The sequence below is a fragment of the Rhinoraja longicauda genome, chromosome 5, assembly GCF_053455715.1.
Source record: "Rhinoraja longicauda isolate Sanriku21f chromosome 5, sRhiLon1.1, whole genome shotgun sequence".
NCBI classification, from domain to species: Eukaryota; Metazoa; Chordata; class Chondrichthyes; order Rajiformes; family Arhynchobatidae; genus Rhinoraja; species Rhinoraja longicauda.
Window position 1 is genome coordinate 43,602,059 of NC_135957.1, and position 13,327 is coordinate 43,615,385.

General features: G+C 40.4%; 1 protein-coding gene across 13 annotated transcripts in view; it reads right to left on the minus strand.

The window, feature by feature from the left end:
- dtnba (dystrobrevin, beta a) overlaps window positions 1–13,327 on the minus strand; it is a 335,231-nt gene that overhangs the window by 24,398 nt on the left and 297,506 nt on the right. For all 13 annotated transcript variants that reach the window (XM_078399376.1, XM_078399375.1, XM_078399378.1 and 10 more), the window contains 2 exons: window positions 7,384–7,543; window positions 6,024–6,113 (listed from right to left, as the gene is read on the minus strand). In XM_078399376.1, the coding sequence (XP_078255502.1) occupies window positions 6,024–6,113; window positions 7,384–7,543 (250 nt within the window). The remainder of the gene's footprint in view (window positions 1–6,023; window positions 6,114–7,383; window positions 7,544–13,327) is intronic.

Sequence of the window (13,327 nt, forward strand, 5' to 3'; positions counted from 1 at the left end):
CCAGGGTACGGGAATCAAGAACTTGAGGGGAATCGGTTTAAGGCGACAGGGGAAAAATTTAATAGGAAGAGGAAGTAGTTGGGGCAGGTACAATAACATTATTTAAAAGAGATTTGGACAGGTACGTGGATAGAAAAGGTTTGGAGGGATATGGGCCTCATGGAAGTAGTTTAGATGGGGGATCTTGGTTGGCATGGACAGGTTGGGCTGAAGGGCCTCTTTCCATGCAGTATGACTCCATGACAATGTCTGCTATCATCATTTAGAAAAGCTCTGTGTTGAGGAGTATCAGAAATTGAGCTGCTCAACTTTAATGCCAGCCATAAACTTTAGTGTGGCTATTCCAGATGTAAACTCAAATAGTACTTTATGGGACACTGGAACCCAACAGGAAGATTACAGACCGACTAATCAACCGCATCTTACACAAAGTTACTGATTATGAGAACTCACATCTTGGAAATGTTTAAGTGCAAGCAATAAAATCCTTTTGGGAGACTTGAGTGAATTGTTGCCAAGAAATGCCATCATCAGGTCCTGATGTGTAGTTGTTCTGCTCACTCTCTATTTTTATACCAAAACCAAGGATTTAACACAAATCTATAACCAGACATTGTTTAAATTTGTGCAGGTTGATCAGTTAAATTATAGTACGATCACTCTCAGTTGCCTGTTCACATTTTTCAGAGAAAAGTTTCAAAAGAGGAAAACGGTTTAAAGATAGAAAGCTATTATTTTTAGAAAAGGCATTTAAAGAACAAATGTATTTGAAACGCATGCTCTATTTCCAGTATGACACCAAATCTGTACTACAGTAATGTTATCAGGTAAAACTGCAATTACTGTAGGCCTTAATTATGCAAACAAAATTTGAGTTAACAGCGTCCAAACACTGGTTAACATTTTAATTCAGTCAGTCAACTTTGCTGAAACAGTAAAGGAACTTCCTTCAATTATGAAGTAATTGAGATGGATTCACACCAGCTTTGACTCTATTGTAAATATGGGAATCACGATATAACTATCTCCTTTAGATGGTTCCAATTGATTCTATTTCTCATTAGGCTGGTGATTTTACTGTCCAGTTACTCTGCAGTTTTTGTGCCAGTCTGATGCCAAGGCCTTGCAGCTTTGACACAATAACTGGGCGGCTCTGTGGCGCAGCAGAAGAGTTGCTGCCTTGCAAGGCTTGCAGCGCCGGAGACCCGGGTTCGATCCCGACTATGTCTGTTTGGAGTTTGTATGTTCTCCCCGTGACCTCATGGGTTTTCTCTGAGATCTTCAGTTTCCTCCTACACTCCAAAGACGTACAGGTTTGTAGGTTAATTGGCTTGGTATACATGTGAATTGTCCCTAGTGTGTGTAGTGTAGGATAGTGTTAATATGCGTGGATTGCTGGTCGGCGTGGACCCGGTGGGCTGATGGGCCTGTTTCCGCACTGAATCTCTAAACAAAATTGGGTCATGACTATTTGGGTAACAATGCAGCTTCAACCTATAAAAGTGACAGAATATGATTTTTTTTTGTAATTTAATACTGCTACTGACTTAAACTGACATCTTGTTAAATTTATGGATATGGAGGTGTCAACTCCACAATGGAAAGTTTCTGGATGTATATAGAAACTGTGAGTCTGTAACATTTGAGCATTGGAAGACATATATCCAATTTTGCTTTGTGTCAGTTTACAAAAAGATCTATTATTCTTATGACAGTCAGTCGTAATTATGTCACCACATTTTATTTATTCTGTGGTGGCAATTCCATGTCTGTTTCACAGATGCAGTCTTTCAAAGATAAATTAAGATGCAAGGAAGAATTTACAAGCATTTTGATGCTTCACTTATGCTCTTGCCTTGTTCTTTCTTTTCTAAAAGAAAGATATTGGTGCAGAAGACTAAATCATTTATTAGGCCTTATTAACACCTTGCGCCGTTGATTCCCATTGTCATTCCTTCCTGGGCTGAGAAATTGTCATTGTCTAGGTCCCAGACTTTGTAACTGCTTTCACTGTTTTCGGTCTAAAGGTTGGACTTTTGATATTTGATTGGAAAATCCAACAGTTTGGCTTATGATCATTCTCAGCAACAATACCACGGCCTTAAATTATAGAGGACAAGGTCCATCAGAGAGAATTACTGGCTGATGTGAGGATCTGGACCGAGGCTACAGCTGGAGACCCGACAGCAGCCTTTGGTTCGACCGGGTCAGGCGTTGTTCCAAGTGACCGAATGCGTGGACAAGTGGCCTGCAGTGGCACAGAGCAGTAGAGGGCGCCTACAGGGATGGGCAGGCCACTATACACTTCGTACCACTATACACTTCGTACTTAATCTAAGATTGTGCTTGTTTGTAGTAATACTTTATTGAATTGTATGCAAAAATAGAATTTCAATGTACCTCGCTCGGTACATGTGACAATAAAGAACCATTGAATTAAAATTTACTAATGCTTCTAGTAAAGCTGAAATATTTCTCATCAAAACATCTTGGGAGCACTTTTCCATTAAAATAGGACATTATGTAGAGCAACAATTAATTAATAATCCTTAACAGAGGAAACAATTTTATAGACAAAAAAATGGTGTGACTGCTTAGGTTTTGTGGCCGACAACGGATAACCGAGGACAAAAGAAACTGAAGCAAGTGTGAGCCATTCGGCTTTTCCCATCTTCTCCTCTGTTCAGATAGATTTTGTCTGATCTTTTATCCCTGCGCCACCTTTTTGCATTAATCCCGCAACCCTTAATTCCACATAAAATGTAAAAAATGTTGAAACATAGAAAATAGGAGTGAAGCAATCCGACTTTTTGGGCTCTGCTAGTCAGTCTGATCATCCAAATTCAGTTCCCTCTTCCAGCCTTCTCCCATATCACCTGAACTCCTTAGCCTCAAGAAAAATATCAAACCCTGATCTCTGATCTCTTCAGATCTCTGGGATACTGAATTCCAAAGATCCACCGCTCTTTGGAAGAATACATTCCTTCTAATCTCCATCCTTGACTAACCTGTTATTTTGAGACCATGACCCAATGTTTTAGATACACCAGCTCTGGGGAAAGTATGCATATACTCTGTTATACTGAACCATCCTATCAATAATTAGAGAGCTGTTATCTACCTCATTGGAGACCCTCAGACTATCTTTAATCGGACTTTATCTTGCACTAATTTTTTTCCCTTTATCGTGCATCTACACACTGTGGATGGTTTGATTGTTGTCACGTATAGTCTTTCCACTGACTGGTTAGCACGCAACAAAAGCTTTTCACTGTACCTCAGTACACGTGCCAATAAACTAAACTAAATTAAACTCCAGAATGTAATTACTATGAATAAATGGGTGTTTCATGAGATTTTAAAGAAAATAGGAAGTATAAAAGTGAAGAGTGGAGATATTGTTCTAAAGAATCGAAGTGGGACAGTTACGAGATGAATCCTTGAATAAATCAGGAATGAATCATGCAGATGCAAATACTACAGAAGATGGCATGACTACTGAAACAGGCAAGACTGGAACAAGGCAAAATAATTCCTTTAAGAAAGACTGTGAAAGATTCTATGGGGAATTATCAAATGCCATGGACATTATTGAGGTAAATTGCATTGGCATGTTATATATTTTACCAGGAGGGATAATGCATACCAAATAAATTCACATCGGTTGTTATAACATTAATCACGTGGTGTAGGAAAGAACTGCAGATGCTGGTTTAAATCGAACAAAATGCTGGAGTAACTCAGCAGGCCAGGCAGCATCTCTGGAGAGAAGGAATGGGTGACGTTTCGGGTCGAAACCCTTCTTCAGACTTAATCAGGTGGGTCCAGTGTTGTAGGTGGATGAACACTTGATTGGCTGGTATGTAGAGCAGAGAAGGAATAGAGCAGAGGTTACGGATCAAGACACATTCAAAGGATGATACCAGGTAGGAAAGTTATGTTTGTTGGTTAATTACTTAAAATTGGAGTGGTCAATGTTCATTCTATTGGGTTGTAAGCTAGCCAAAAAGAATATGAGGTATATTTTTATGTTCTGCAGAGATGCCGTCTGACCTGGCGATTTACTCCAGCACAGTGTTTGCACCCTTGATAGAGTCAGTCATAGAGTGATTCAGTGTGGAAACAGGCCCTTCGGCCCAACTCGCCCACACCGGCCAACAATGTCCCAGCTACACTAGTCCCACTTGCCTGCGCTTGGTCCATATCCCTCCAAACCTGTCCTATGTACCAGTCTAATTGTTACATAAACGATGGGATAGTCCCAGCCTCAACTGCCTCCTCTGGCAGCTTGTTCCATACATCCACCACCCTATGCGTGAAAAAGTACCCCTCGGATACCTATTAAATCTTTTCCCCTTCACCTTGAACCTATGTCCTCTGGTCCTCGATTCCCCTACTCTGGCCAAAAGACTCTGTGCATCTACCCGGTCTATTCCTCTCATGATTTTGTATACATCTGTAAGATCACCCCTCATCCTCCTGCGCTCCATGGAAATGAGACCCAGCCGAATCAACCTCTCCCTATAGCTCACACCCTTTAGTCCTGGCAACATCCTCGTAAATCTTTTCTGAACCCTTTCAAGCTTGACAATATCTTTCCAATAACATGGTGCCCAGAACTGAACACAATATTCTAAATGCGGTCTCACCAACATCTTATACAATTGCAACATGCAACAACTGCAACATGACCTCCCAACTGCTATACTCAATACTCTGACTGATGAAGGCCAGGGTACCATAAGCCTTTTTGACCACCTTACCTACCTGCGACTCGACCTTCACGGAACCATGCACCTATACTCCTAGATCCCTCTGCTCTACAACAGAGGCCTACCATTTACCGTGTAGGTCCTGCTCTTGTTCGACGTCCCAAAATTCAACACCTCACACTTTCTGTGTTAAATTCCATCAACCATTCCTCCGCCCATCTGGCCAATCGATCCAGATCCTGCTGCAATCTTTCACAACCATCTTCACTATCTGCAAAACCACGAACCACTAAATAGCATAGCTCTGTGAGGAGAAGTTGGCAATTAACACCTTCTCTCACAGCAGAACAATGCACTAAGAGCTAATCTTAACCGCTACTTTCATCATTGCTTACTGAGATAGTCATGGGATGGCAGCACAATCTCCTTTGTTGTTTCCCGAAAACAAGCACGATGGGCTGGTACTATGACCCAGAGTTCTGCTGTCACAATACTAGACTTGGAAAGAAGCCACACTAGCAATCTGACGATGGGAATGGAAGTGTGGTTATCACTCTAGATTTAGAAATATGTTCATAAGATCATTAGTGATAGTAGTAGAATTAGGCCATTCAGCCCATCAAGTCTACTCTGCCATTCAATCATGGCTGATCTATCTCTCCCTCCTAACTCCATTCTCCTACCTTCTCCCCATAACTTCTGACACCTGTACCAATCAAGAATCTATCTATCTCTGCCGTAAATATATCCACATTGCCTCCAAAGCCTTCTGCGGCAAAGAATTCCACATTATGCTACCATTTAATGCAGACTAACCTACAGCTACCTAATATTTCAATGTACTGAAGACCATTAGAATGAATTTGCCATTGGCTTAAATTTGATTAATGTAGGTATATTTTGGATTGTAATGTGCCTTTGCAGTATGAACCATGAATAGGTACAGACAGAAAGCATGCCTCTTTGTTAGCAATGCTACTGGTACACTTCTTAACACATATTGGGAACTATCCGTGTGGTGAGTGAAATCTGACCGCCCTTCCTCTGGCATGGGATACAAGACTCCATCGACTGCTTATATTTTAATATTCCCTCCCAGCAATTTGAGCAAAATATCATTACTGCTCAAGAGTCTCAAGAGATTTACATCAAATTGCACCAATGTCTTACACCATATTCGCTTTAGGGTACATTAAAAAACTATTAGAACTACGTTGAAAATAAAGTCCACAAATATTAGTTCAGGGTAACTGTTTCGGATGGTGAGAGGATTCATTCATGCCTGTGCTTAGTTTCAATGAATGCCCCTACCTGAATGGAGTTCCTTGACCAGCGAGGACATGGTGTTTGTAATGGAATCAGCTGCCACCAACAAATCATTTCGCAGATTTCTGCGAGCTCCTGCAGAAAATTAAATAAAGATCCGCAGGTTTAAGCTGGTGAACAATCCATGCCTCTGACTACATGATCTGCACAGTAAATTAGGGCTTTTCAGATTAGTGCTTTAATTACCTGAAGATTCTAGGATGGATTTTCCAAGACAGAGAGCATGATGAGAGAAAAAGAGAGAATTCATGGGGTAGAGATTGTAACTATTAGACATGCACCACTGAAAGAGCAAGATTCCCAGGCTTATTTATGTTCCTATCTGCTAAATACAAAGGAAAATGTTGATCCTCTCCAAGGCTGAAGTCATGAGTTGGATGGCATCCTTATCATTAGCCACAAAGCCATCCAAAACTCTCAAAGTACAGTTCAGACCACTTTACTTGAATGATACTCTCATTTCCCACACTACTGGAACTTGATAGTGGATATAATCTACATCAACCCAGGAAGAATAGTTCATTAGCTTTTCCTCTGCAATCAAGAAGAAAGAAGGATGTACAGTATATAATGGCAAACAACCAGGTTCACTTTCATATTATTCAATTTTATATCTATGGTATATATTACTGTCACTTCATTGCCCAATGTTCAGAATTCTCTACCACGGCACATTATGGAAACAGCATTACACTAAAGCCCAAGATCTTTCCCAAGGCATCTTTTGCACATATCCTGGGAATAAATTAACAAAAATATCTTGAAATAGAATTTCCATTTTAGTATTTATCACTTGTAATAGGTTGCAAGAAATTATAAAGAAACATAGAAAAATAAAAGATTTCTATATTCCTTTCAAATACCATAGAACTTGGAGCTCAAAACACTTGCTGTCCTGAGTCGCCATTTTTTTTTCCTTTACAGGTTTAAGTAAAAGCTGTTGCAATAAAGATAGATAGTTGTTCAGGACCATAAATGGAAAATTAAGAGATATCTAATTATAGATATCGATATTGCAATCTGAAGCAATAATCCAAATACCTGGTCTTCACAGATTTCTCCTCCTTTTGGTTCTCGACCAACACACAAACATGCCTCAATCAGAATGACTGCTTCTGCAGCATATCCTTGCATTGATGCTGCTTTTGTAAGATCATGACACTGGGACCCTTTCATAAAATAGTATGATTGACAGTACTTTTGATATTATAAATTAAGTTACCTCCTTAAAATCAGCAAACAAAATACACAGAAAAATGCACCTGATCAATCAAATAGACAAATAATGCATGCAGGCAACAGTGCAAGGACAGGGTAATTAACATTTCACAAAATGACTACTCACCCTGCGCAAAAGCTTCTTGTACGTCTCCACCAACCCCAGACAGTGAGTCCTGAGGTCCATGGGTTGGTGTGGAGCAGGCAGACGTTGACCTCACAGGCATTGGCATGGGGCGGCTGGCACCATGGCTGGGTGATGAACGAGGAGAACCAGCTGCTTGAGCCTACAAAATGAGAACACAGAACATGTTCACTTTAAAACCCAGTTCATAAAATGTTATAAACTGAAATGCCACGCCAGCCTTCCCTGAAGCAATTCATGACATTTTCTAAGATCACCACAAATAAAACAGGTGCAACAATTACACGCCGACCTGTAAGACTTACTATCTTGACGCTGTTTATAGTCAGCATTAGTTCTCAAAATGCTTATTGTGTAAAACAACCAATTTCTATTTAAATGCATTTGCTCATATCTATGATGAGGGTTACACCATTACTCTATGATGGCCATTTAATTTGATGCATTGAAACACAGCTAAAGCAAGACATTGCTGCCCTCTCCTAATAACACATTTACCTCAATAAGCTCCACGCCACTGGCAGACTTTGGAACTAAAACAAGGTAATTTACTGGACTTGTCCTGTGCCTATTGATTACTTATTATAAATCTACTTTGGCTAATCATGGTTTCCTGCCAAGTAAGCTCTGAATTAAATAGCCCATCCTCCAATAACAGATTAGGACAAACCTGCCTTTTATATCTCCAGCACCCGTACCTTTCTGGAGGCCTCATGTTTTCATGTACTGGCGCGGTAGATTTTGCTGCTCTTTAACATTTGAAGTGCAACATCAGAGCTAAGAAGCCCATTAATTCTGCTCGTGGAACCAGGCAAATGGCCTTTCATGGGCATTAACAGAATCACAAAAAACCGAGTGTAGAGCTGTTTCATGGCAACAGCCTGAAAGACCCGCTTTGTCAATAAATTTGCTGCCTCAGACATATGGAAGCAGGCCAGCAGCAGATGGCCAGTGGGTACAATTAGCCTCATTTTGCTGCTGCTGCAGACTGAAAAGAATAGCTAATAATTTTGCTCACCTTTCACTGTTAGTATTGACAGGCTTGAAAGTTACTTATTGCTACCGCACATTATTAGCTGATTGGATTGTATGCTGAGAAATGGTCAAGATTTACTGAGGGTGGTGATGTAATGGTTGAAGTAATATGGTCATTAATAAGCCTCAGAGAGTACAGTGTCACTTTTGTAGCAGAAAACAGAGATTTTGCCTCTGACCTCCAGCCGCTCTGAAAACATGCAGAGCTGTTAAAAAATCATCAGTGGGACGTCTGAGCATCACTTACAACAAGCCCAAACACCTGAGGCTAAAGATGAGCTTTAATGTTGATCCACTAATCAGATGGTAAAATGCATTGGGAACCGCAAGTGGCAGCTCCACTGACACAAAGCAAATGGTTTGTAATAAGGTACAATGATAGGTAAGAGTAAAAAATGGTTGAGAAATTGTGCAGAATCGCATCAGTGTTTCAAACACCAAGAAGTTGATTTGCTATAAATTAAATTTCTGAAGGTTTTGCTACTCAGCAAATTGAATAATGTGTAAAAGTGCACACTTGAATGAAAAGAATGATTCAGCAAATGGTGATCTCAGTCATCATTCAGTAATGAACTGTGCTAGTTCTACCAAACAAGGCCATGTTGGTCCAGCAAGTGTCATGCATTAAAAACACAGAAATTAAATTACAATTTTTAGGAATTAATTCTGCAGTTGATGGGTTAAGGGAGCTGCGCTAAACTTGCAGTGACCACTCTTTGTTCGATAGTGAGACATTGGTATTGGTTTATTATTGTCACATATACCAAGATACCATGAACTATTTTGTTTTGCAAGCTATCCTGGAAGATCATATCGTACGTATATAACAGGTAGTGGAAAAAGAAAAAGGAAACAGAGTGCAGAATATACTGTACAACTTCAGAGGAAATACATTTTTTTTAAAAATGCAAGGGTCACCATGTGATAGATTGGAGGATCAGGAATTCTCAGTCTACAAGAGGTCATAGAGTCAAACAGCACAGAAATAGGCCCTTTGGTTCAACTTGTCTACACTGACCAAGTTGCCCCACCTACACCTGTCCCATGTTTGGCCATTATCCCCATAAACCTTTCCTATCCATGTACCTATCTGAATGTCTTTTAAATGTTGTTCGAGTACCTGCCTCAACTACCTCCTCTGACAGCTTGTTTTATATACCCACCATTCTATGTGTGGAAAAAGTTGCCTCTCAGGTTCCCATTAAATCATTCCACTCTCATCTTAACCGGATATCCTCTGGTTGTAGATGGCCCTACTCTGGTTAAAGGGTCTGTGCATTCACCCAAAATATTACAACGGTCTGTTCACAATTCTTAAAACAAGCTATTCTTGAGTCTGGAGGTATGTTGCTTTCTAGCTTTTGTATCTTCTACCTGGCGGGAGAGGGAACAGATAATACCAGAGTGTGAATGGTCCTTGATTATGTTGGCTGCTTTCCTGAGGCAGTCTGAAGTGTAGATTGAGTTGATGTGGGGGCGGCTGGTTTGTGTGATGAACTGGACTACATGCACAAGTCTCTGCAAATTTTTGTGGTCTAAAGCAGAGCAGTTGCCATATCAAGCCGTGATACAACCTGATAGGATACTTTCTCTGTTGCTTCTATAGAAACTGGGAAACGTCATTGGAGACATGCCGAATTCCTGACATGTAAAAGACTCCAATTTGAAGAAAATATTAGAGCTTTGATGGCTGTCCATGTGGTATGATGGGGAAAATTCCAAACCATGTTGACAGATTTCACATGCACCTGACATACAAAATAGGTGCAGGAGTAGGTCATTCGGCCCTTCGAGCCAGCACCGCCATTCGACATGATCAAGGCTGATCATCCAAAATCAGTACCCCGTCTGGCTTTTTCCCCATATCCTTTGATTCCCTGAGCCCTAAGAGCAAAATCTAACTTTCTCTTGAAAATATCCAGTGATTTGGCCTCCACTGCCTTCTGAGGCAGAGAATTCCACAGATCTACAACTCTCTGGGTGAAAAAGTTTTTCCTCATCTCAGTCCTAAATGGCCTACCCCTTATTCTAAAACTGTGACCCCTGGTTCTGGACTACCCCAACATCGAGAACATTTTCCCTGCATCCACCCTGTCCAATCCTCAAAGAATTTTATATGATTCTATAAGATCCCCTCTCATCCTTCTAAATTCCAGTGAATACAAGCCCAGTCGACCCATTCTTTCATATGTTAGTCCCGCCATCCTGGGAATTAACCTGGTCAACCTATGCTGCATTCTCTCAAGTATCTAAAGTATCCAAAACAGTGAAGTCACTCAAAGACGATGTTTGCTTGGATTTGCCACTTAGCAGTGTGGCTACAACTCTGCTGACATGTGTGGACTTATGTCAGCCAGGGTAAGTGTTGCTATTAATTTATTTGCCTTAAATTCATTTCTGGTTGCTGCACTAGATATCTGTCGCCGGTTGACGTAGGTAGTCGCCAATGGAATTCACAGGTCAGCACCAGCGACACCCTATGACAGCACCCACGTCAGGAGTCGTCAAGCTATGCTCATTGGCGTCAAACCCACTGTCGCCGAAAATTTTAAACATTCTGAAAATCCCATGGCAACCAGAAAGACGCTACGACTCTTTGGAGACTACTCATGACCATACTGGCGACACCCCGGCGACCATGTGGCGACAGCCTCGTCAACTGTCATCACCTAAGTGGAACAGGGGTTTTAGCCCCAAGCCACAGAGGGGTTTCTCTGCTCCTCTTCACTTTGTTGACTAAGGCACCCTGGCACCTCAAAAAACTGTGTTGCCTGCTCTTTTCGTCTGATTCACAACAGCCTCCTGTAAACTTCCTAAACCAGCGGAACGATTTTCAACAAATGAGCTGCTGTCCTCGACGAGATGCAGTCAGTGGTTTATAATCAGCACCCCAGAAAGTTTCAGCTGATCCGAGCAAATCCTGAAATGGTACCGTGTGAATTGGCAGCATGGTGCTGAACAGCAATGTTGACACTGGCTGGATGCTGCAATCATGATCGGTAGGTGAAAGCATAAATTCCAGCTGCAACCTTCACCAGGTCAAACAGTTTAATCACTCAGTGCAACTGCAGCACATTCTCCAGTGAGGTACATTTTGTCAATAGGCCCGGCCGGATTAATGACTGAAATGCACTGTAGTCACTCTAGAGTGTCAATGCAGCAAGTAAGAGACAGCAGTGACAGCTGCACAAAATGAACACAACAATCATTACAAACAAATAAAATAAAGTTAAAAATAACTCCCACATTTATTTTAAAGTTTTAAGGCAATTTTGGGCAGTAAACTAGCAGGGGGATTGTATAGTATTTCATCAAGAAGAGCTCCGCTCTGTTTTAACAGCTTACATATCATTTGATTGCAACTTCAGCCTTATAATCACTCTGTGGTATCCATTACTTCTCGACTAATCCACTAAACATCAGCGTGACACATGATTGGCATGACAAATTGAATGTGGACAGTAGGGCAGAGCGAGCATTCCTCAGGTTATTATGGGAAAATTAAAAAAATCAAATCTCCATTTCAACTTCTGTGATATTTATCCCTTGCTGAAAAATGCATGCGATACTTTTTTTTGTGATGTAATATGTATCGAATTAGAATCATCTCTAATCCCTGCCACTGCCAATAGCAAGTTCAACCTCTGACTAAGAATCCCAAATGAAACACAAATTACTTGGATACATTTTCCAAAGAGTTCTCTTTCAACAAATGGCTGCAACCCCCAAAGATTTTGTGCACAAACTGAAGCTACACTCCATAGATTCAGCACATGATCAGGGAGTTCTGCATTGTTAACTTTGCCATCCTTCAGAGGCGATATTGAACCATGTATCTATCATGCATGTGTCTAATCATTTCAGGATCAAAGAACGTAACAGATTCAACAGAACAATTTGAGTCCAGTGTCCTATCCAACATCTTTTGCCAATTATGAATGCAGTTAAACCAGTCTATTCATCTGACTGTGTTTTAAGATGTTGCAACTAAATTTCAAATGAAACATTGTGCCATGATAGAACTACTGGGCATTTCCCAAAAATGCTCATCGGTGATCCCTCTGGGTAAGGTAGGGATGAACAACAATGCTGGCTTTGGATTTACTCTGGCAATAAGATGTATTCACTTATTACCATTGCAAACAAATGGAAGTTTTCCATGGTAAAGTCTTACCACATTTTACTGACAAAAATGTTTTTTGTAGTTCTGTTTCAACCTTTCATATGCTATACATTCCATATTTTTCACACTGTCATGAATTATTTCTGCTGAAACTATCAAATATCAATCATCTTCCTCCAAAATAATAAAGCTATTAATTCTACATTACTTTACAATGTTTTTCTTGTACAGTTCAGCATGTCATGGGTTTTTCCTGTTTAAGCAATTGATGAACAGTTCCCTTCAAGATAGCAAACATGCTCATATGGTTACAAGTGGTACTACTCCACCTGACCAACAGATAGAGATATCGAATTCAAAAATCAGATGATATAAACAAACAACATTTTAGATCAAACATTAATCTAACATTTTGAGGCCATTCACAACTTAAATCAAAATTAATTATTTTGAAGTAAGAGAGTCCATTTAGTTGCTTTCTGAACACAAGCATACAGCCACATGACTTTTGCACCAACTCATACATCTGCTGATCAATACTCTTTCCTGCAACAACTGTGGGCACACCGATGAAATTAACATTGGGTTATGATTCATTTCCCACCTAAAGTAGTAGTACTGTTCACAGAATTTTTTTTTTGTGGTGGGAGTTTTGCGAAAGTGATCAGAAACTTCAACGATTACCATTTTAAAATATTTCCCTTCTCACTCGATCGCTGCCAGCACCATCGTTACTGGCTCTGATTAGACATAAAATGGGAAGATATT